The sequence below is a fragment of the Bubalus kerabau genome, chromosome 9, assembly GCF_029407905.1.
Source record: "Bubalus kerabau isolate K-KA32 ecotype Philippines breed swamp buffalo chromosome 9, PCC_UOA_SB_1v2, whole genome shotgun sequence".
NCBI classification, from domain to species: domain Eukaryota; kingdom Metazoa; phylum Chordata; class Mammalia; order Artiodactyla; family Bovidae; genus Bubalus; species Bubalus kerabau.
In genome coordinates this window covers 104,963,809-104,989,900 of record NC_073632.1, presented here as the reverse complement: position 1 = coordinate 104,989,900, position 26,092 = coordinate 104,963,809, and the positions used below count along the sequence as shown (strand labels likewise).

Genomic DNA, 26,092 nt, shown 5'->3' with positions numbered 1-26,092 from the left:
CCTTCTCCTTTTATTGAGAAAACTGAAGCCATCAAAATTCGAAAATCTCAACTTTTCTTCAACTTATAATATCACTAATTACAGCTACTCCTCTTAACTGGTCTCCCAACTCACATTCTTTTATTGTCCACACATATTTTTGCACTTAAATTAATACATACTTTTAGTTTCCCGTAACAGGCAACAATTTCTAAAATAGCTGCATAATTTAAAAAAATGATAACTTGTGATAAATGTGGTCAGGGTTAAGACATGTCTGTGTGAACGCTTTTGGTGGTATAAATGCTCGTTTCTTCTGGTGTGGACAATGACATCAGATAAAATGTTTATTTAGAGCTCTACAAAACTCGGCAAACTTTCTAGGATAAAATTCTGAAGAACAGTTTTGGCGTTCTCTGTAGTTCCAGCCTGCTGATTCATCTGCTTCAGGCTCACTGGGAAGGGACAATCCCTCCTTCTCAATAACTGTAAGACAGCCCGGAGATCCAGCGGCCAGGCCCACCCAGCTCGAGGAGACGCATTCCTACTGGCGCTGCCTGCTGCACCAACCCATCCAGAGAGGAAGAGACGTTACAAAGCTCCTGATCATGGAAGAGGGAACGGCAGTTTTAACGAGGGAGACCTAGGTGAAGAATCAGAAAAGCTGACACTGATTTCATAATGCAGGACACAGGAGAGAAGGGCAAAAATACTCCTAATGCAAATCTCACTAAACTTCTCTGGGGGGAAAAAAAAAACCCAACCAACCAAGATTCCTTAAATAAAATCCTCGAAGGCAGTGAAAATAGAAGGAATGATGTTAAAATCTGAATATACAAATTAGAAATAATTTAGAAATTAACTGCAGAAATGACCACTACAACCTAGGGCAAAAGAAGAAGGAACAGAAATTTTGAGTGACAAGTAAGACACCTGGAGGGCAGACCTAGAAGCTGTAACACAAGAAAAATGGGAGTTCCAGAAAGAACGAAAGGAAGAGGTGGATGAGAGATTTCTGCAGAGTCAAGCTATCCCTGATTTGTGAGGAAAAAGGAAAACACCCTCTGAATAGGGAAGAACTCAAGTATAACTCACTTACCTTCTCTAAAAAACTACCCGAGGACGACTAGGAGATTGGAGTCAAATCAAAATTGGTAAGAATGGATGCCCAAGGAAGTGAGAAGCCGTGAATCTAAAAGAAAGAAGGTATAGAGGCAGATACAACTCCATGAAGGTAACTTGGCTAAGGACTCCAATTCAAGTATTAGCAAGGAATATTGGAAACTGCAAAAAAATTTAAAAGCATATATATATATATATATATATATATAGGAAAACTTGGATCTTAAATTCCCAATTGTAATAAAACACGGGGAGGGGAAAGGGCAGCGAGGTGCAAGAACAGCCTAAACCCTCTCCTATTTCTCTGTTTCCCGAAAGTTCTGAAAACAAACATTATGTTTAAAAATGAACAACAGAAAAGGATCATGTTGGAATCCAATGCACAGTTACTGTAAGCTGAGAGAGGAGGGGCAGAAGAACTCTACAGGCCATGACAGGAGGCCAGAGAGACAAGCCCACCAAACATGTGAGACAGGCCCGACTCCCAAACGACGGGCGTGTGCAAAGCGGGGACGAGCACGCCACGTGGACAGGGCCAGTGCTGACAGACCTCCCGGGATTTCAAGGAAAACAAAGAATCCAGATTTTCACGTGACATTTTTTTTTTTTTTTTTAAACACTGGCCACTAAGTCAAAAAAACATTTAAAGGGACTTCCCTGGTGGTTCAGGAGTTAAGAATCTGCCTTGCAATCCAAGGGATGCAGGTTCGATTCCTGGTCGGGGAACTAATCCCACATCCCGCGGGGCAACTAAGCCTGAGTACTGCAACCTTGGGCCAGTGCGCTCTGGAGCCTGCAGGCCGCGGCCAGAGGGCCCGTGCACCACAGGGACGGGTCCCATAGGGAACAACAGACACTCCCCACGCAGCAGCTAAGACCCGAATCCGCCAGATACACAGGCGTCAGGAAAAACATTTAAGGCGCTGTGTGGGACCAAGCGTAACTTGGGGAGGCAGTACACAGTAACGTGAGGAGCAGGGAGTTCTGGTTTCACACCTCGACTCTACCGCTTACTGGTCTTGCAACCTTGACCAAGTTACTTGACCAACCCCCCTTCATAAAACGAGTATTCGAGACCAGCTACTAGTCTAGTCACTGCCAGCACAGATTCAGTTCTCTACTGCAAGCTGATGAGTTCTGTTCTTTCATCTTACATCGAGTTTGATTCAGCTGGCTCATGGCAGTCAAAAATAATACATCTCAACTTCCTATTCTATCTCATGTAAGTGTGCTTCCTTTAAGAAAACAAAACAAAAAACCTATAGGCAAATAAGCAAGCATGTGCTTATTATCTTTCCAGTTATTCAATTAGAAAATTCATGTATGTGGGTGGAAATTGGTACAGCCACCATGGAAAACAGTATGGAGGTTTCTCAAAAAACTAAAACAGAACCACCTTACAACCCAGAAATTCCACTCCTGGGTATACATCCAGAAACAAAAACACTAATTTGAAAAGATGTTTCTTTTCTGTTCTTTAGTCGCTAAGTCGTGTTTGACTCTTGCTACCCCATGGACAGTAGCTCGCCAGATTCCTCTGCCCATGGGATTTTTCAAGCAAGAATTACTGGAGTGGGTTGCCACTTCCTTCTCCAGGGTATCTTCCTGACTCAGAGATCTAACCCACATCTCCTATACTGGCAGGTGGATTCTTTACTGCTAAGCTACCAGGGAAGCAATTTGAAAAGACATACACGCTCCTATGTTCATAGCAGCATTATTTACAATTGCCGAGACACAGAAGCAATCTAAGTGTCCATCAACAGGTGAATGGATAAAGAAGATGTGCTACATATATACAAGAGAATACTTGTTGCTGTTGTTCAGTCACTAAGTCATGTCTGATTCTGCGACCCCATGGACTGCAGCCCACCAGGCTCCCCTGTCCTCCCAGAATAGCATCCAGCCATAAAAAGAGAATGAAATCTTGCCATTTGCAGCAACATGAATGGACATGGAGGGTATTATTCTAAGTGAAATAGTCACACAGAGAAAGTCACATACTGTATGATGTCACATAAAAGAATCTAAAGCATACAAGAAACTAGTGAATGTAACAAAAAAAAAGCAGACCTGCAGATACAGAAAACCACCTACATGGTGGTTACCAGTGGGGAGGATGAGGCGGGAGGGGCGACGTGGGGGAAGGGATGGAGAGATATAAATTACTCTGTATAAAATAAATAAGCTACAAGGCTACGTTGTACAACACAGGGAATACAGACAGTATTTTATAAATGGAGTATAACCTTCAAACACTGAAAACCACTACACTGTATCTGCACAACAGATAATATATACATCAGCTATTCTTCAATAAAAAACAATCTCCTCCACATACTGTAAAAAAATAAATAAAAGTCAGAAAAAATAAGAATAAAAAACTTTTTTTCAAAGCAAGTATACTCCAATAAAAATTATTTTAAAAATGGGTTAGGGCAGCTTTTCTTCAAAAGTTCCTGTAACTTTACTAACAAAGTCAGACAGGTGATGATTACAACAAATAAAAAATTAGCTATGACAACAGTTTTACTGAACACTGACCTTGGAGATGGGGTACGGGAGTACTGTAGTCTACTTAGGGTGTTTCCAAAGGGCTGACTCTCAGCTGCACTGGGGCTGGTCTGGATTCATATAAAGTTCACTCGAGGTTAAGAATATCAGTGCGTATGTCCTACCAGGAGAGAGTCTGACCTGCCCTCTAGCCCAGAAGGGCAAAGGCAAGTGTTTTTAAAAGCTCCTGAGGTAATGCTGCTGTGTAGCCAGGCTTAGAAACCATTGGCACAGTTTAAAGTCTGGTATCCCCAAATCCTGGGTGTGAAGCCCTCCCACAATCTAGAGCTTCTGTGCTTTGGGGCAACTTAGCCCCCCCCTCCTTCTCTGAAAAATAACAACGCCATTTCATTTGGTGGTTGTATCTAGCACATGGTAAGACTCAATAAATGATAATAGCTTATATACATCCTAGTTTCTAGTTAAAGAGTTGGACTTCCCTACTGGCTCAGTCGGTAAAGAATCTGCCTGCAATGCAGAAGACCCAGCTCCAATCCTTGGGTCGGGAAGATCCCCTGGAGGAGGAAACGGCAACCCATTCCAGTATTCTTGCCTGCAGAATCCCATGGACAGAGAAGCCTGGAGGGCTACAGACCACCGGGTTGCAAAGAGTTGAACACGACTGAGTGACTAACACTTCCCTAGTTTCTACAGTCTTCTGCCCATTCTGAATATAAAAGAAAACCTCTTCAGGGTTTCTTGTGCTTATGGGGAAAAAAGAGCATAATTATAGCCAGATCCAAAGATAAACAATATTTCATTGGTCACTAAGCTTATAATAATTACATGATCCATTCCTAATACAAAAAAGTAATAAAGTAACCAAAAATCTTCCTGGAATTTGGAGTAATATGCATGGTTATACATAGTCAAAGTCAGCTAATTTTTTTTGTACATTACATTAAAATATAGTTTTTCATTTTATCTTTAAGTTTCATAAGGTAGAACAAAAACAGAGGAGCATAAAATAACTGTATCACAGTCTAGAGCTTAGACATTTTATAGGTGTTCAACAAATTAAATGCACAGAACCCAGAGAGTTACATAAGAGAGAGTTACATAACACAAAGAATGAACTTTATAGTAAACATCAGCTAGGACACCAGGGGACCCCAGGACAGACTGAGATCACTGTATTACAAATGCATGCTATAACCGCACTGGAGAATGTGAAGGGAAAGGTGCTCACCCAACTGTAGAAAACTACGTTCCACCTACATGCTCTGAAGCTAAAGACACAGAGAACTGTGCGTACAGTTAAACACTACTCTAGTTGGTAAATTTAGTCCTCGGAGGGGTCCTGGTTAGCAATTCTAAGACTACCTTACATGTCAACTAGGCTTGCACAAACATAATAAATCCACTGCAGTAATGGGAGCCAGGCTTCTCACTGCAAGAGAAGTTACAAGGCAAGGGTAGAAGCAGAGGAGCTGGATCAGCACCTGAGACATCAGTATGAACTCATGTTCACTTTTAACAGACAGACAGGCAGAAAGACACATATGGAAGTAACTACAGATCTGTGTGTGTATACATGGATAAGAAGACAGATCTATATTTTTTAACTCTATCACTGAGAGCGCCTAGAAGCAATGATACCCCAGTAGTAATGAACACATCTGGGGCCCAGGGCTCCATTCCTAAATCCCATTCGCCAATAAAAGGAACAAGAGCTCCTTAGAGAAAAGGCTGATTTCAGGACTGGAACAGGGAAAATATAAGATGATGCCAAAAAGCAAGAAACTGCTCAAAAGCAAAACCACACACACAAAAAGGAGGAGCGCGTATGACAAGGATACAGAAGCCGCCTGAAGGAGCTCCAATGGCCAAAGCAGGAACAACTTGAGCAAGAAGGTAAGCAGCAATACCACTGAACTACAACCCAAAGTAGAAAACAAAGATTTATGAGTCCATAAATTTATTTATGAGATAAATAAATAACTGAAAAGATGGGACAGGAGAGGCAAACCCGCTTTACAGAAGAATTCCAAGTATGCGTGCCCACACGCCCCACTCCTGGAGGCGGGGCTCAGTTCCCGTCCCCTTGAGTGTGGCTTGCACTTAGTGACTTACTTCCAAAGAACAGAGCATGGAGAGGGAAAACTGGTCATTTGTGGCAGAACCTTGCAGACATCACGTGAACCGAGCGGTCAAGGTCGACATCAGCACGAGGGCACTTCACCTTTGTGATGCTCAAACAGAAGCCCGTTACACACAGAAGCTCATCCAGTCTAATCATGAGAAAACATCAGACAGACCCAAATTCGAGAGTATCCTACAAGCCATCCAGGTCATGAAAAATAAGGAACGTCGAGAAACTGCCACAGATCAGAAGAGACTAAGAAGACACATTGACTAAATGCGGTGGGGTGGCCTTGACTGGATCCTGGAACAAGCAAGGGACATTAGCAGAAGAACAAAAACACGAATAATGTCTGTTACTTAGTTAACGGTATTTTGCACCAATGTTAGTATATTAATTTTGAGAAGTGGACCAGAGTTGATGACGATGTCAATATCAGAGGAAACTGGATGAAGAGCATATGAAAATTGTGTACTATCTTTATAAGTTCCCTAAAAATCTGAAAGTATTCATGATTACAAGTGTACTAAAAAAAAAAAAATGCAATTGCACGTGGGTAGTTTTGAAATGAAGGATCAATCTTTTATGTATGTTTACATAGTTTCTTGTTTTACTCTGTAAGCTAAAACTGAATTATAAACAACATAACAAAACCTACAGCTGGAGTAGCTGTAGGAAAGGCTACCTAGGAACTACTGGACTGAGACGATGCCTATTAATTTTTAAGGAAAGCTGGGAGGGATACTCTACAAACAGCATCTGATGGAGAAGGAGCAGAAATCGGAGGCTAAAAAATCTCTATCGTGAAAGGACAGCAGCACACACTGCTATGAAGCGGCCATTAGGACGTGTATTCCTAAGACTCGAGATCAACCACACTTAGATTAGAGGAGCTTCCACTGCAGCAAAGTGGGGGAATTAAGTAGGACTGCAATCCTGGGATGGGCTAAATATCAAGAAAAAAGGAAAACCAGGACACAAATGCATAAGCGTGAAAAAGAACCAGGCTCACCTCTAGGTCCACAAACAAAGTGGGGGGGCGGGGACGTTTTCTCTCATTTTTGACTCTGACGTTATGTTGTCCTTGCTGCCAGGAATAAAATTTTAGCTGGCCTTGTTAGTTCAGTTACTTAGATTTTCCTAAGTTTTATTTGAAGGCCTGAAGCTCATTTACGGCACTTTCTCTGAATAATTATTTTCGAGATTGAAACAACTGTCTTAAAAACTGAACTTCAGAAATGAACTCATTTGTTAACCAGAGACTGCATATATAGTTAGAAACATGTCCTGAGAAAATGAATTTATGAAACGGGGGAGCTACAGGGGCTTCCCAGGTGGCTCAGCGATAAAGAATCTGTCTGACAATGCAGGAGATGCAAGAGATGCGGGTTCAATCTCTGGGTGGGGAAGGGCCCCTGGAGTAGGAAACGGCAACCCACTCCAGTATTCTTGCCTGGGAAATCTCGTGGACAGAGGGGCCTGGTGGGCTACAGTCCCTGGGATCGCCAAAGAGTCAGACAGGACTGAGCAACTGAGCCCCAACAGCACAACAACAGGGAGCTGCAATGTTACTTGATTTTTAACAAACCATTAAGGCTATTTATGATATCCGTTTTATTAAAACAATTTGCAAATAGATTTTTTAGTATCACTAGTTACATTTTTTAAACTTAAGGATACTTAAGTATGTTTCTTTTTAGGGAAAGCTGTTTTATAAATAAAGCATGAGAATTAAATATTAGATGCTATTTACAAACACAAGTTGCAAATAACTTAATCATGAGAAATAAAAATACAGTCATATACGAGAACAATCGAATATCGTAATTCTTCTCTTCTACAAAATCCTTCAGCTGTATTCATCGCTATTATCACATAAGCCATAGAAACTGTGAACAGAAGACACGTACTGGGCGCAGTCTGCAGTGCCAGTCAGGCAAGACGTTTCTAACAGTTAGGAATGAAAACAAAACTGTCCTCAAACCTAAAAGGTTATCCATTGCTTAAAACGTATGCCCTTAAAAATGTATGATTATTTGAAAGAGATTAAAAGCTAAAATTAAAAAATGCTTACTCCTTGGAAGGAAAGTTATGACCAACCTAGACAGCATATTAAAAAGCAGAGACATTACTTTGCCAACAAAGGCCTGTCTAGTCAAGGCTATGGTTTTTCCAGTGGTCATGTATGGATATGAGAGTTGGACTGTGAAGAAAGCTGAGCGCCAAAGAATTGATGCTTTTGAACTGTGGTGTTGGAGAAGACTCTTGAGAGTCCCTTGGACTGCAAGGAAATCCAACCAGTCCATCCTAAAGGAGATCAGTCCTGGGTGTTCATTGGAAGGAATGATGTTGAAGCTGGAACTCCAATACTTTGGCCACTTGATGTGAAGAGCTGACTCATTTGAAAAGACTCTGATGCTGGGAAAGACTGAGGGCAGGAGGAGAAGGGGATGACAAAGAATGAGATGGTTAGATGGCATCACCAACTCAATGGACATGAGTTTGGGTAAACTCCGGGAGTTGGTGATGGACAGGGAGGCCTGGCGTGCTGAGATTCATGGGGTCGCAAAGAGTGGGACACGACTGAGCAACTGAACTGAACAGAACTGAAAAGCTAAAAATACACTTAAAAAGTAAAAATATAGACTTGTCTAGCCCCCACTACCATACAGTCAGCTTCAAGAGGGAAAAATGTTAACAAAACTTCTAAAAAACAATAGTTTATATTGAATTTCTATAGCATTTTACTATTTACACAAATATCTTTTTAAGCCTCACAACAACCCTGTGAGGTAGGAAAGTATTATTATACCCATTTTACAGAGGTGAAGACTTGGGATCAGGAAGATTAAGTCATTTACGAAGTTGTGTAGCGAGAAAGTGTTGCATCAAGAAATGGAATCCAGTTATTTGATTTTAAAACTGTGGCTCTTTCCCAGACATACTTAGTAAAAAACTAAAACAAACCCAGAAGGGGAGTGTACATATTCATATATATACATAAATGTACACTTCCTTTATGGAAATCATGTCCCTGAAATAGGAATAAAAATAAAGTTTTACTTTCCCATTGAGTTAATTATCATTTTGGAGACTTATCTTTTATCAGTTTGGATTAATCTCCAACACAGAATTTTAGCTCTTGGTTATTTCCTCTTTCATTATTTGACAAACACAACATTTTATAAACCAAAATTTAAAACAAGAGGTGTTTCTGTACTTCATTTCTTTTTGAAAAGCAAACGATTCCAAATAATTCTAATAAACATCTTTAATTCATACACTTTGATTTTGTATGTATCTCTTTTCTGTAATAAAGATAACCTTTTCATTCAGTTAAGTCTCAACTGGTCACACCAAAGGCATACAACTTAGAACTCAAAACTATGAGCTACCCACTACTGTCTTTTTTCAATAAGTGTTCTAACAGAAAATGCACTCATTCACAATCTTTTTCTTGTTCCAACGCATCTAAGTGATGCAAAGCTGTGCCAGAAGCAGCAGGGATTCAATGCCACAGAGGTTCCAGGGCAGGGAGGAAGACAGTCTGCGGGTGGGAACGCAAAGCAGTTTTAAGAAGCCCCAACAAGCCGCTCTGAGCCCCCCACCATGAACCCTTCTCTCCTATGAGCGCTAATGAATTAAAGGTGAGGTAATAATGCCAGGACTTTTTCACTGATATCACTTCAAAAATAGTGCTTCATGAAAAAAAGATTAATCGGGTTTCCCTGGTGGCTCAGTGGTGAGGAAATTGCTTGCCAACGCAGAAGACACAGGTTTCATCCATGGTCTGGGAAGACCGCACAGGCTGCAGGGCAACTAACCCCATGTGCCACAGTTACTGAGCCTGTGCTCCAGAGCCTGGGACCACAACTAGCTGAGCCAACGTGCTGCAGCTGCCGAAGCCCGTGGGCCCCGGAGTCTGCACTCTGCAACAGGAGGAGCCACCGCGATGAGAAACCCACTCACCACACTAGAGAGGACCTTACTTGCCGCAACTAAAGAAAAGCCCACAGAGCCAAAAAAAAAAACAAACAAAATACCAAACAAATTAATCAACCCCATCCCACAGGTGTCCTTGCTGGAACTGAACTCCAGCCGAAAACCCAAACCAAAATAAGCTGCTCACTAGTTGAAGCACATGCCAAATCTTTATTATGGATCTAGTTTTGCTCTACTGACTTTGAAACTTCTACTATAATAAATTATTATTATAAAACAGTTATTCATGGACTAAAAGGGAAAAACATCATTTGCCCTAATAAAAAGATATACATAAAAAGTCATTCACAGAGTCAAAATACTGCTCAAAGAAAATTCATTTTTGAGATTTCTAATCAAAATAATCCCTGGAGAAGGAAATGGCAACCCACTCCAGTATTCTTGCCTGGGAAATCCCATGGACGGAGGAGTCTGACAGACTACAGTCCATGGGGTGGCAAAGAGTCGGACACGACTGAGCGACTTCACTTAATCAAAATAATACTCAAAGTAAACTAACCTCTTATAGCTACAAAACTGATTCATTCTGCAAACATCTTGCTATATTATGTGACTGCCTGAGCCCCTCTCCTAAGGGCTCATAATGTGGCCATCAGATTAAAACTTAGAATTTTGCAAACTGGAGTTCTCTTCCAATACTTCCCATCTTAACGAATAAAGAATATCTTCTGTTTTATCATCTCTGACTCCAAAGCAAGCCAGATGGTGTAATTAAGCTTTTTAAAAAAGTAGATGTATACACACACACACACACACACACACACACACATATATATGTATATAGCTATTAAAATTCAGAATCATAGCCTAACTCTGGTAATTAGGGATCTCAAAGAGCTGGGTGCTTTTGCTTTTAGCCAGACGAACGTGCAAACTCACCACAACAGAAGAATTCCTTATACTCTTTCACTGTCAAGAACAATCTACAACAATATACCCTCTGCTAGTTTTGCCACTTTTTAACTGTAAAGAATTTCTAAGATATCAAGCTAATAAAACCAAATCTGTACCATTTTCAAGCCACTTCCTCTAGTAGACATTTTCCTCTCTCAAAAATCTTCACATGCCAAAACATATTTGATAATACTTTCAATAAACTTCTACCATCTATGCTGACCATCTATGCTTAAGCTTACCCAACAGCGTATACTGTTTCCCTATGACCATTCTTAGCCTTCTCTATAATTCATGTCTCTTTATAATCCAGTGATCAAAATGGGACATGCAACTCAAAAGAAGTAAGCTATTGCAAAGAATAGACAAGGAACTACATCTGTGACCTTGGATGCCATACTCATTTAAAAATATTTCAACATCATGTTGACTACTTTACTGACTCATATTCAGCCTGTGGTCACCCATGATTGTGGCTTTCTTCCCTCTTTATTTATACCTAGTCTGTCCTTCTCCATCCTATATTTAAATCGTTGAATTTTTTTTTTCCCCTCCACACACTTAATTTCACCCAATTTCATACAGTTTTCATAGATCCATTTTCCGATTCATCACAACACTTTATAGAAATGTTTACATCTGCAGTTTATAATAACTACTGTTTTATGCCTTAAAAATATCAAGACTGTGAACACAATACTGTAAATCCACTATACTTCAATTAACAACAACAAAAAATCCAGGCTATGAAAGTACATATATAATACAAAATACACTGTAATTTACAAGTAACAGCGGAACAAAGGCTAAGCTCACTGCCTTCTGGAAACCTACCTCCACTGGACCGTCGCTCTTAACTAGTGCTATACGTGCCCGCTGCAAGGAACCGTCCATCAGCTTGTGAAGCCTTAAAATCAACTTCCTTAACCCCATCTGCTTCAGTGCTTTGTCTACAAAGGGTCTATAAATAGAAGTCAGACAGTGTCTACTAAAGCCTGCCTCGGTGCTGCAGTCTGGGGCTCCCCAGCCGATAGACTCGTCCTCGGACTCCAGCCTCTCGAGCTTCTTCGGGACGCAATCCGGGGGCGACTGGACGTGGCGGCTGTGGTCGGCGGGCGGCCTGGGCTCCAGTGCCCGCGGGCCGCAGCTCTGCTCTTCCTCACTCTCCTCCGTGCTGCTGTCCAGCTCCTTCAGCTCTCCTTCTGTGTCCTCCGCCTCATCCTCGGGCTCGTTGCCCCTGGACGATCGTGGGGAGGGGATTTCAAACACCGGCCAGCCAATGTCTGATAAATTCTTGATGCCCAACACGGTGCCCATAATCCTTAATTTCTGATTTAAGTCCTTTGTGATGTTTAACCACAAACAGAGCGCCTGCACCCTGTCCTGGAAGTCCTTTGCAGCATACTTCTCATAATCCTTTTGAAGAGCCTGCAGTGATGGATAAAGTGCCTCTATGTACTCCAGCAGCTCCATTATCCGTTTGACCTGCTCGAAGGACACCCTCTGGCGTTGGAGGTGCTCGTGATAGGTTGAGTAACCCGCAGGCTGCGTCCCGTGAGGGGCTCCAAACTGCCCTTCTACTGAAGTACCGTTAAGACTAGCTCCGTTTCTAACGAAGGCGAAGCTCCCATAGTTAACTTTGAAGGTAAGGATTTCGTTGATAATGTCTGGGATGGCCTGGCGGGCTGTGTATAAAAAGAGGTCCTGGTCGTTAATGGTCCGGCCGGCATGCCAGGCTTGCAGCTCTAACCAGATCAGTTCGTTAGATCGGTTAAACCAGAATGCGGATGTGCTTTCCTGTCCTCTTTGCTCCCTGTCCTTCTTCTTTGAGACTGAGGTAAGCTTTAGCAGAAGTCGGAGAGTTTCAAAAAATTTTAAGCGATCTGCGGGACAGTCAGTCCTGGAAGTCTGGCGGGCGGTTCTGGCTATCGGCATGGGCACAGAGACCGGAAGCTTAGCATTGCTGCAGCCGAGACTGAGGTAAGGCTTATTGAGATCCACATCCGGGATGGACTTTTTGGGCAGAGAGCCCCCCACTGAGTCCAGCATGAACGAGCACTGCACGTTCTTCTTATGATCCCGCTCCGTGGACCTGAGAGCCGCTCGAATCTTTTTCTCCTGCTTATAGCTGTATTCTTCCACGTTCTCCACAGTTTTTCCAGTGTCTTTGTGTGGAGGTTGGTTTGATGCATTCATTTTTTCTATTAAAAAAAAAAGAAGAACATTAATGTTACTCTAAAAGATCAAGCTGTTCTCAATATTTTCAATAAGACTGATATCCACATGTATTTATAGTTGCAGGCTGCCACTGGAGAAAATAATCATACCGTGTGCTGAAAATTAAGAGAATACAACACACAAAACATTTCTCTGTAAACTTTTAAAAAGGTTTTAACCCATTTTTCCTGTTACATAATACTTGTTATATTCTCTAATGTCCTCCACGACTAACCCAAAAGCAGCTGTTTACTTGTCTACTACAAAGTTCAGTCATCCAGGTAAACCAAACCTTCATGAGTTATCACCTTGGACTTAGAACGGAGAAACAGCACGGCAGACCCGAGAGCACCCGGCTGAGAGAACACATCCGTCTCCTGCCTTGGCCACGAACCGAAGCATCACCTTAGAGCAAATTGGTTAAGTTTTCTGGGTTACTCCTGTCATTTGTAAAATCAAGCAGATGGAGGAAAGAACCCTTAAGGCACCTTAAGATTATTCTCATGAAACACTGAAAGACACGTAAGCAAAAATGCTTACCTTAATTTCTGTTCCTTGATTTCTTCTTTGCCACAAACAAGTGAGCAGTAACATTTCTTAATTTAACATTAAGGAAACTGAAGACATACAGCCTAATTTAGTAAAATTTGCCTAGTCTATTATACTGGCACATAAAAATCATTCAGAATTAATGCAAAGAAAGCAAACATCACACTTCTCCTTCAAAGAACTGTGAAAAGTTCTATTACTGAGTTCCCAAGCTTTGAAACGAACACACGTCTTCTTTCCTATTGGGCATCTCTGACCCTCTGAACCATCTCTACCTCACAGAAACCCCTGCATTCTCTCATCTTCTAGACGCAGCAGTCTCAGGGCTGTCTTCTGCTTCTGAAGTCACCCCTTTCCAAAGTCCCTGCTGGGACCTCAGCTGGCTCCATGAAAAGTGCGTGTTTCTCCAAGTCCTCCTGAGTCTCTCCTGCCTCACCTGCCTTCTCCCTGGGTGACCTTCACGTGCCCTTCACACACTGATGACGCCCAAGCCTACAGCACCACCCCCGTGTCCCCTCTCCTCTCAAGGTACAGTTTGTCTCTTTGAATCTAGGACACACATTTTGTATTTCAACTTCTTTGAAATTAGAATATGCTTTATAATTAATGGTAATATAAACAACTTTTAGGAAAATATTCACTAATATATTTCATTTACATTTTCCTTTATATACATATGCACAAAAGTAATAAATGGCTTTTAAAAATTTGTATCTAAATATCAAAGTATAAAAGAGTTCTTTAGATAAATAATTAAAAATTCTAAGTGTAAGAATATACTGTGAATCACTTATAAGCATTTTTTCTTAGTATATAATAGCACAGTATGCCTTTAGATTTTATGAAATAGGGTGTATTTATATGATTACAGACTAACATACCCAAAATCAATTTACCGACTAATATACCCAGACTAACATAACTTTGTTAAAGTTAATTTAACAAAGAAAATTTGTTCAAAATCAGTATATCTCCAAATCAATTTAACTTAGTTTTAAAGTAAGGATTTTTCAAACAAGTATTTCTAAAAGCACTTCCAATTTGATTCACTTATATTCAATTTATTTTACAATCCATCAAAAAGGATTTTATCTGTCTATAAGGATTTGTTATATTTTAACATAAAACTATTATTACTATATTTTAAATTAGCAATACTTTTAAACAATGGAAATTTTATCTGTTATTTTAATCTACTTTACTCTACATGTCTTAAAACTTTTTATACACTCCATTCAAGAAATTTCTTCACTCAGAATGGCTATCATCAAAAACAACACAAATAACGAACGTCGGCAAGGTCGTGGCGAAAAGGGATCCTCGCACCCTGCCAGTGGGAATCTGAGCTCTTGCAGTCACTGCCGACATTTTCTCAAAAGACCAAAATCAGAACTGCCACTCGGCTCAGCAGTTCCACAGAAGTATAGATGTTCTTCTAATCCATGATTTAAGGATTCTAAGGGAAACAAAGAGTTAACTGGGAGTTGCTGCTGTGTAATTGCCAAGTCCTCTGTCCATGAGATTCCCCAGGTAAGAATCCTGGAGCAGGTTGCCATTCCCTTCTCCAGGGGACCTTCCCAACCACAGGTATGAACCCATGGCTCCTACACTGCAGGCGGGTTTACCACTGAGTCACCCGGTAGTGCAATAATCTAACACAGAAGACTGCATTATGCACTTTAAGCCCAAATTTGTGCTAAACTTACCACAGAGCTAACAATCAAAGCGTGAAAATACCAAGAGATGAAGCTTCTCAGCCTTGATCTTTATTCTAACAATTAAAAGGACTTAAGAAGAGAAATGCTATAATCCCACTTTTCTGTAAATACAGAATCAAATTTTAGCAAGCCCAGAGACCTAAGTTTTGCAGATCATATACACATCTTGTGAAGCCTATCTTATAGCATACAAATGGCATATTAAACTTTTTTTTTTTAATTTTGTACTTACAAAAAGCAATGAATGGTTCAGTATTTGGATCTACAATGTGTATAAAGGAAAGTAAATTGGGAAAAGAGGAAGATAAGACAAAGAAGCTATATTTTTTTTCCAAAATAAAAAGCCAAATTGGTTTAAAAAAAAACACAAATGGAAACTGATATACCATTAAAATGACACAATTTAAACTGAAAACAGATTCAAGCTCTAGTCTAGCTACCGTGCAAAAAGAAAATACCAATCTTTGCTTGTTTAGTTTTATGCCCATGCTAAATCCCTCTGCAATGAACAGAAAGTCAAACAGAGTTTCTGGAAAGGAGAATGGATCAGAAGTATACAGAATGCTTTTTACAAGTTCTAATTACAGTACTACAGAACTAATTCATAATGACTTAAATAAGACTAATAAATAGCGATCTCCCAAGTGGCTATAAATTAAGTGGTATGATTCTGCAGTACCGTTAAAACAAACCTTCCAAGAAGTTTCTGCTTCCTTTGGCCAATTACCAATAACTCCTGCCAAATCAGAAAAACATGAAAGGAAAAGAACAAAAAAAATTGTATAGTAAAACCGAACGCAAACAAATGACAAGCAATATGAATCACTGGTTTCAACAGATCTAAGACAATCAACTGAATTCCTTGCAATTCACACCTAAAAATGACTCTTAAGAATATGTATACAATGTTAAGTTTTATCAAGCCCCTGCAATTCTTATGTTCTTTCATCTGTATATGTCAAATTCAAAACACTGGCCCTCTGCAATCTCTCAAATGAGAACACAGAAACAGATGCCTCCTCTTTAACTGAGAGATGATATTTATGGCAATGATGTGCTAGACTGTCAATATCAGCAATCCGAAGGGACTTAACAGACCCCCTAATCCAAGGTTCTCAAACTTCAGTCAACATTAAAGAATCACTCAGATTCCAGCTACAACGCAGATTCCCGGGCCCATTGCCAGGGACTCTGATTCAGCCTGGCTAGAACGACACCACATTTGGGAAAACACTGCTTTATTCAATCTCCCCATTTCCGAGGTAAGAGCTCTATAGAAATCGTCATCATCTTCACAACAACACGTGCTGGAGAGGACCGCATCACACAGATGATCACACAGATGCGAACGTCCCGATGGGGATCCTACTATAACTCATGTTTGTGCCGTCAACCACCTTTACACCTGTCAGAGCTGCTCCCAGGGCAGGACCGTGTGACCAAGCAAAGGCTAAGATGCTGACTGCCATAAAAGACAGACTGCAGAGGGCTACAGGACTCATCTGTAGAAGAGTTAAGCAAGACCAGGTACTTACCTGGCTGACGGCCTTAAAGACTGGGGTCACCTTAAATAAGGGCAGAAAGGAAGGCAAGAGAATATTTTAAGCCAGACAACAAACATGCAAAATGACATGAAGGCAGAGAAGAAGAGACTGTGGCTACAACAGTGAGCCTCCAAGTGCAGGGCAGACTGTAAAATTAAACCAGAACTTTCAAAGTTGGGCTAGATTTGGATTAAAGAGCTGAAATACAGATGCAAATCAACTCTGGTTCACAGTGAACATTCCTCTAACTATAGCGGCCAAATCTGACTTATAACCATTTTAGCAGATCAATTTTAGAGCAGTATGATTTTTTTTTTAAAAACTTGCTAATTTCACCATGTTAGCAAAAAATCACACATACACAGACACACACACCCTGAGATACTTGCTAATGGCAAGGAGATCAATGTGTGTACATGTATGTGCACACGTGTGTACAGTATGTACAAATTCTGGTACACGGGTCTCTGTAACCTGGCTCTCACAGTGTTACATCACTGCCGCAAAATGGAGCCCATGACGGTCAGAGGGCAGGCTCGCCCTGAAAAGCACTCTGACCTGGTGTCTTCATTCTCACCGAGCCCACTTACACTACGGGACCAACTCGACTTACTTCCCTTGCTGTACTGAGAGATGTAGTAAACAGTGGGTATGACTCAGGCCTGGGACGGAATTTCTAGTTATAAAAAAATCAGTCTGTAACGGCAGTAGTTATTCTGAGCAGACGATAAGAATATTTAAACAATCAAATCCATATAATCAGCACCAGACAACAGTTACTGTCTAAAGAAAACGGTGTCAGTGGTTCCTCTCACCTGCTTCCAGCACACAGGGGCCTCAGTCACCTCTGGGTGACCTTACGTTCCTCCGAGGATGCTCCTGACAGCACTTCCATTTATAAGGGAGGGGGGACGGAAGATGCAAAGACAGCGGGACTGAGCAGACAGTAAGGCCCAAAGCCTCACACGCAGTGGGGAGCGGGTCTCTCAGGACAGCCACGGAACCACAGCTCCGGGCGCGGCCCCACCCGCTCTGGGTGTTGGCTGGCCCCATGGGGCAAAAGGCAGCACCCATGATGCTCTGGGGCCTCCCAGGCCTTTCAGATTCCACCTGGACCTCTTGAACTAGCTGAAGGAAGCTAGCTGTCACTTAAGAAGTCCAATTATCTGGGACCAGGGTGCTGTGAAGAAGACCAGGCCAGCCAGATGGAAGGTCACATGGAAAAAAGGACAGTGCCAACCAGCTCTCTGTCCAGGTGGCAGAGTCATCCCGGACATCAGAGACCCTGCAGACACGACGTGGAGAAGACGCGGGCTATGACGGCACCTCCAGCCATCTGCACTGTGCCAGCTCAAGCCCGAGACGTCAGCCAGTAGAGGAGCTGCACGCTGCCCGGACACCTGCCCACAGGGCCGTGGGCACAAGAAAACGGGGGCTCCTTCGGGACACCATGCTTTGGCGCGGTCTGTCACACAGCGACAGATGACTGGAAACGTGAAAGGACCATTGGTGACGTTCTTTAAAGAGATGAGCTCCACTTTCACGCGGTTCTAAAGTGAAGGGTATGGTTCAGGCAGCCTTTGCTAGTCACAGAGAGAAACAAAGAAGGCATCCGTTCCTATTTCCTTGGGAAGCTTTGAAAATAAGTCTGGCCAATCTAATTAACTCTAAAAAGCCCTTGAAAACACTGAGAGACCAATATACTCTGATGAATGACAAATGCGTCTGAAATCCTGGTCTCCCGAGCTCAGCCTTCAGGTCACAGCAGGAATGCCGCTTGTTCCTGAAGCCTTCCGAGGCCCAGGTCTGCTCGGTCCCTCCTGTGGGGGCCCGCAGGAGCCCCCTCACTCGCCTGCACCCCAGCTCGACCACACAAGGTGGGGCAGCCTGCTCATCTCCGTGGCTGCGACTAGAGATCAGCAAGGGCTTATCCATCGTCCAGCACAGCACCTGCCTACGCAGTCACCGAAGTTCTGAGTCAAAGAAAGGAGGAGGGAGAAATAAGGGGGGACAGAAGTGGGGTCGGGGAGAGAAGGGGGCTGGGAGAAAGGAGAGAGAGGCAAAGGCACAAAGAAAGGGAGGGAAGGGAGGAGAGAAGGACCGGAGAAAACCTATGACGGCAACACACACAGTCAGAAAAGGCAAGGGGGCTGGGAGGAGCCACGGGAGACGGGCAATCCAGACAGAGGCCCAGCTCTACGCCACAGCAGTGGTGACTCGAGACTTGTCTTGAAAGTGGGAGCACCGGCTAACGAGGAAACGCTCAGTGTTATAATTATTCAATTCTACCTTAAAGTTTTAAGGCAAACAGTGAGAAGGAAATCTTCAGCTCCCAGTAATAATGACAGCCAGTGTTTACTGAACAGACAATCTTCACCACACTGGAAGGCATTTATTTCTCAGATGAAACATGGAGGTTGGAAGCTGAGAGAGCTAGGATGAGAATCCAGGCAATCTGGGAACTGAGTCTGTGCTCCCGTCCACCACGCTCTGCTGCCCCAAGTTCGCAAAGCAGCCGAGGTCTCAAAGCAGCCGAGGTCTCAAAGCAGCCGAGGTCTCGAAGCAAGCAAGCTCTTAAGTGCTGTTCTACTGCTCAATATAAACACCTCATCACCATAAGGTAACACAGCCCACCCGCCCAACATGGGTGCTTCCTATCCATTTTTCTTTGGTTTTCATGACCAAAACAGCTCACCAGATGGCAAACTAACTACTTTCTAACATACGCATGACAGGACAGTCAAAACTACACACCCTAGAAACGGTGTCATTTCCTCAACCGTAAGCTGCATAGTAATATAGAGAACCTACATCTCGTTGGGTTATTATGATATTTAAAAGGTAACTCCTTTGAGGAGCCAAGCACAGTGCTGAGAACCGTCAGTGATAACTGGGCAGATGCTTCCACAGATGATTCAGCAGCCATTTAACTGGGTTACTCAGCACGGGTTACTCTATGACACAGAAAGTTCACAACATAGGAAATGAAAACAGAAGCCAGCTATAAAACAATACAGTACAACAACACAGATATTACTATATGTAAGCAAAGAGACTGTGTTATACATGGAGAAACAGTGGAAACAGTGACAGACTTTCTTTTCTTGGGCTCCAAAATCACTGCAGATGGTGACTTGCAGCCATGAAATTAAAAGACACTTGCTCCTTGGAAGAAAAGCTATGACCAACCTAGACAGCATATTAAAAAGCAGAGACACTACTTTGCTGACAAAGGTCCACCTAGTCAAGGCTGTGGTTTTTCCAGGAGTCATGTATGGATGTGAGAGCTGGACCATAAAGAAAGCTGAGCGTCAAAGAATTTATGCTTTTGAACTGTGGTGTTGGAGAAGACTCTTGAGAGTCCCTTGGACTGCAAGGAGATCCAACCAGTCTGTCCTAAAGGAAATCAGTCCTGAATATTCATTGGAAGGACTAACGAAGGACTGCAATCCTTTGGCCACCTGATGCGAAGAACTGACTCCTGGGAAAAGACCCTGATGCTGGGAAAGATTGAAGGCGGAAGGAGAAGGGGATGATAGAAGATGAGATGGTTGGATGACATCACTGACTCAATGGACATGAGTTTGAACAAGCTCCAGGAGTTGGTGATGGACAGGGAGGCCTGGTGTGCTGCAGTCCATGAGGGTGTAGAATCAGACACAACTGAGTGACTGAACTGAACTGAAGCAAAAAGAGACTACAGGGCAAAGATGGCAAAAGTTATGTTTACATGTTGGGTTTACGGTTATTTTTATTTTCTTTTTGTCAGCATTTTCTAAGCTCCCTAAACATGTCATCTTTTGCAACAAGAAAAAACATGAAGTTGATGCCTGAGGTCTGCTTTCAGGTAGCTACAAGTCAAAGGTTAATGAGCATTCCCTCTTCACCTGCAAAATGGCAGGAATTAAAGTGGTCTCTGACATCTTCCAGACCTAAAATTCTGTCATTTCATGAAATAAACAATTGAAAGAAGCTGAGGAGGAAGACAGACAATCTCTCCTCTACCTTCTATCTCTGGCACAGCCCAGAACAACAGCAGGAGCTCAACAAGTATCCAGTGACTGGTTTTCTGACTGATAAGGGACGATGCGCAGTCATCTCAATGGGCTTCCCAGGTGACTGCATGGTCAAGAATCTGCCTGGCCAGGCAAGAGATGCAAAAGACGTGGGTTCAATCCCTGCGTCGGGAAGAGCCCCTGGAAGAGGAAATGGCAACCCACTCCAATATTCTTGCCTGGAGAATCCCGTGGACAGAGGAGCCTGGTGGACCACAGTCCGTGGGGTGGCAAGGAGCTGGACACGACTGAGTGACTGAGCACACAGAGCCATCTCAAGCAGCACATTCAGAGCTTAGCCCCTGCTGCTCGAACTGGGAATAAAGTCCAAACTGAGGCCCAGGAGAACTAGCGCTGAAATCAGTCCTGGAAAGTCCTTGGCGCCAGTGGGTTATCACTGCCGAAGACTTGGGTTCAATACCTCGTTAGGGAACGAAGATCCCACAAGCTACACAGAGTGGTCAAAAAAAAAAGCACCTAAAATCAGTCCTGCCGCTATCTCAAGCCTTCTGGCCGTTCAGTCCTGCCGCTATCTCAAGCCTTCTGGTGGCTAAGAAGTTGCTTTAAAACCCTGGGCCCCACTTTCTTAATCTGTACAGGGGGGAACTGTGTTCTCAACTCCTGTTCCAAAACTGTTGCTGTTGTTTAGTCACTCAATCATGTCCAACTCTTTTGAGACCCTACCGATCCATGAGATTCTCCAGGCAAGAACACTGGAGGGGGTTGCCATTTTCTCCTCCAGGGGAATCGTCACCGCTCAGGGATAGAACTCATATATCCTGCACTGCAGGCGGATTCTTTACTGCTGAGCCACCAGGGCAATGCCTCCAGAACTGTATGAACCAACCAGTAAAGAAAAAGCAGATGTCCTGCTGGCATCGTCACGTTTCAGCACCACAGAGCAAGTAAGTCACTAACAATACTGATCAGGAGACGCTCCTTCACTGATACTACTTTAGATAAGGCACTTCTGTAGGCATCTGAGAAATTCTTTTGAGAAAATGGATAAGGACTGATTTTAAAGATACTACACTGAAATAGAAAGCTACTACTTTCCAAACGGGGTAAATACAGGCCATAGGTTAATATCCTACTACAAATAAAGTTTTAAAACAAAGTAAAAAAAAAACAACTTCTTCCTCATAGGAAAGAATCCTATGCTTGGAGAATCCCAGGGACGGCGGAGCCTGGTGGGCTGCCGTCTCTGGGGTCGCACAGAGTCGGACACGACTGAAGCGACCTAGCAGCAGCAGCAGCATAGGAAAGAAAGGGTACTTACTACCTAGGAATTCCTCCTTGGATAGGAAGTCATTCAAGCACACAAATACAATAAAGCCCACCTCTCCTGCCTCTCTCCTTTCTGGGAGCAGTTATATACGACAGGGACCCAGAATGGACTTGCTGACATCAACCATGAGAGATCAGTGTACGGAAGAAAGGTGTGGGACAGGGAAGCTGACCAAAAAGAGCAGAAGAACACAGGCTACAGAAAAAGAGAACCGGAAATGAGGCTTTCCAGTAAGGAGAACATGTGACAAGCGGAAATTTCTCAGAGGAGACAAGGAATGAAATCTCCACCTTGCAAAGTAATAGGTGGATGAATTCTAGGAAGCTAAGAGATCAGCTTTAGGACCAGTGGTTTTCTGAAATAAAGACAGTTTCTAAAACCGTAAGGCCTTGGTGACCTGAGGTTCCGCGTTAGAAAGTATGTACAAGGCAGCCAGGTCTGCCCGCTTCAATTCTTCCACCTCAGAAATGAACAGCGGTGACGTACTCCGAGGAAGGAAGAAATGAAAGCAGAGAACAGTCTCCGTCTCCAGGAGCAGGACACTATCTGGGCTTTGGGGTTCCAAACACAGAGAAAGGCGAGACAAGGTTCTGAGCCTGGTGACAAGGCGCCATCTGGCGCTGTGCTTAGGGTGCAGGAGGGCCCCACACACACGGGGGGAGCACACGGGGCTCGGGCCGCCCAGAGAACCCTGGAGCAGACGGCCGGGCCCTGCCTCTCCCCGCCTGCCCAGGACGTCACGCCCGGGAGACAGAATCTAGGCCGTCCCGCCAGAGATACGAATCCCCCAAGAGATACGAAGAAGGAAAGAAGGCCACAGATCCGCACACCCGCAGCCAGCCGTCCGGGACGCGCACGCCGACAGCATCCCCACGGCCTCCTCCACATCCTAGAAGGAACGCGGATGCCTCACACGCTGACCTGAACGAACACTCAGGACAAGCCTTTCCACCTCTGGAGAGTCAGTTTCTCCTTTACTGACAACGTTGCTAATGATAATAACTCAAAAGTGTCAAAACAAAACTTTCAGGCAGCGTAAAATCAAACTTCAAGGAAGGGGAGTAACGACCGGTACTGTAGAAGGCGCGGATCACAGCGCCCTGCGGCACAGAGACGCTGAGCTGCGCCACGCCCGCGCACGTGCGTCTTCTCCAGGGCAAGACTGACCTTTCAGATTGGCGCGGCCGGCAGGCCTCCCGACACTATTCCTCTGGTGCTTGGAGGACATGCGTTTCATCTGCCGAGGCGTGCTGGGAGGAGAGGTGCCATAAAGGTTCTCTGTGTTGGCTTCATCTGAAAAGTCCTCAGGATCGGATTCGGAATTCTTGCAAGCTGAGTCTCCCAATGCGTACTCTTGCCTGATAAAGACAACAAGCGAAGAAAACACTCAGTGACAGAGGAAGCGAATTGAAACTTAAACCACTCCAAGCTCCTTTTAAGAACTCTCTGTAACACTTTTTCATGGCTCTGTCACCTCCTTAGCCTGGTGTACTGGTGTAGGTTGCTCCTCTACTGTAGCTGTGGAAACTCACAAGGAGAACGCAGCCACTGTGTTCCTGCTCTCAGCACGCCCAGAAACTGATTGGCAGTTTCTGTTGTTTGGAGAATTCTTTCCAGCATAAATGAAGTTTAAAACTAAATACTTGAGGATTGGGGGGAAAAAAAGAGCATAGAACTGAAAGATACAAATCCGACTGAACTGAGCATTGCTCATGTGCTAGGTGCGGACAAGCTAAATCTGAGTGGACAAGTCCTGCCCGGACGTCAGAGGCCCGCTCCTTCCTTTGTGAAGCACACACAGACAGAACAGAGAGCAGGAGCTGAGCAGAGAGCTCTGATGACATGTGGTAGGGACCGCAATGCAGCGCCGGGGAGGGGCATGCGGGGAAGATGCTGTGCAGGAGAGAAGGGAACGACTTTCTCCTGACCTCCAAACGGCAGTTCCTCCTTAACCTGGTCTCTGGAAACTTCCTGCCAATTCTCTGTCCCCAGGAGACTTCCTCAACAATACCACTACTTGGATAAAGTTCTATTTTTTGCAATGCTAACGAAAATAAAATTTAATATATGAACTGAGAACAGATACAGTTCCCAAACAGCAAACTGGAAAGACGCAATCATGAAGTTCCTTTCAAATAGGGACCCTTACAATCTAACCTATTCTGAATCTTCCTTATAAAATATACTTCATACTTTAAAAATAGAACTCTAAATTCAAGATACAACCAGTTTTCTCCCTGGAGATTTACACATCCTGTTAGAAAATCAAAGCTATTTCAAAATCATGAGGGGGGAAAAAAATCCCACCCTAAAATGTATGATAACATCATTATTGAATGGACTGACAAAAGATCCTTATCTTTCAAAAATAAAAATGCTGCAGAATTATTCAAATTTACAGCACTGAAATATTTAAAGAATCCCTGGGACAGGTCAAAAACTGATTTTTAAACCAGACAAGACCACTCTAGATACTGTGAGCGCACACGCCCTCCACACACACAGGCCCACACAATCAGACACACAAGCAGAATATTCCAAAAGCTAACTGAATCAAATTAAACCCATAAGCAAATTTAGACATGTTTTAAATGTACCTATTCCCTCAGGCTAGCTACCTTTATTATTTAAGACTCACAAAGTCACACAGCAAATAACAATGTGGGCTTCCCAGGCGGCACTAGGGGTAAAGAATCTGCCTGCCAGTGGAGGAAACGTAAGAGACGTGAGATCCATCCCTGGGTCAGGAAGATCCCCCGGAGGAGGGCATGGCAACCCACCCCAGGATTCATGCCTGGAGAATCCCATGGACAGAGGAGCCTGGCGGGCTAGTTCATAGGGTCGCAAAGAGTCAGATACAACTGAAGTGATTCACATAGACATAAATTATTTTGAAATTTCCTATATACATTTTTTCCACACTCACTGCAAACTAGTTGATTCAACTGATAAAAACAAACACGGCTATCAATGACAAGGTTGCTGATTTCATTCCCATCTGGTGTGGTTACTAGCACAAGCTTTCGAATGAATAACACAGGCTTCCTCACACAAGGGACTTAGGTTCAAATCCTGACTCTGCCAGTTACTAGATGTGTGGGCCTCAGCCAAATTATTTAAAATCTCCTCAATGCACATATATAAAATAAAGATGATAAGTATTTGAACTCCATACCTGTAAGGGCTAAACCCCATAAAGCATGCTCAACAGGAGCAGTGTGAGCAGTATCACTAAATGATTTACATCACTCAGCATGCATCTGCCCGACTTGGAAAGATCTGCCTTTGACTTCAGCATAAACACGACCAGAAACAACTTTAACATTTTAACATCTTCTGAAAGAGAAAGTGAATTTGCTCAGCCATGTCCAAATCTTTGCAACTTCATGGACTGTGGCTCTCCAGGCTCCTCTGTCCATGGGATTCTCCAGGCAAGAATACTAGAGTGAGTTGCCATTTCCTTCTCCAGGGGATCTTCCCGACCCAGGGATCGAATCCAGGCCTCCCGCATTACAGGTACCACTTTAAACTCTGAGTCATCAGGGAAGCCCCTTTAACATCTTCTAACGCCTTTCAAATTTAATATTACAACTCTATTTTCCCTCATTAAGATAAAGTCAGTGGTAAGGAAGGACTTTGTATTTTACTACTTTTGTATCTCCAATAGTTTTCAGGAGAATGTTCAAAACCATTCTTTGTTCTTCCACGATAATACATCTCATATATTACTGAACAGAGTCAGGTATGAAAGAGCAAATCAGACCAGGCTCAGAACACCCTCTCTGTGGTGGAGAGCATGAACCTGGGAGGCAGAAGACCCAAGGCTGAGTCCCAGCCTTACTGGATGGGTGACTGCACATAACTTAATCTCAGACTAAGAAGAAACAGTAATTCAGAATTTGTAAAGTCAATATTCTAAAATATTTCAGGAAATTCAGTTGTGAAGACTCAAAAAACAAAACAAAATAATGGTAATAAAAGGCTATGCAGAAAATACTAAAGCATCAGACAGGCATAAAGAAATGGAATGTTTCACTCGCATCCAGCAGTATTATGTGGATGAATGAAGTAACACAACATAACGTGCA

General features: G+C 43.1%; 1 protein-coding gene across 4 annotated transcripts in view; it reads right to left on the bottom strand.

Moving 5' to 3' along the window:
* Positions 1-26,092, bottom strand: part of MAP3K4 (mitogen-activated protein kinase kinase kinase 4) — a 107,173-nt gene that overhangs the window by 48,545 nt on the left and 32,536 nt on the right. For all 4 annotated transcript variants that reach the window (XM_055536145.1, XM_055536146.1, XM_055536147.1 and 1 more), the window contains exons 2-3: positions 23,172-23,362; positions 11,468-12,834 (exon numbers count right to left, since the gene is read on the bottom strand). In XM_055536145.1, the coding sequence (XP_055392120.1) occupies positions 11,468-12,834; positions 23,172-23,362 (1,558 nt within the window). The remainder of the gene's footprint in view (positions 1-11,467; positions 12,835-23,171; positions 23,363-26,092) is intronic.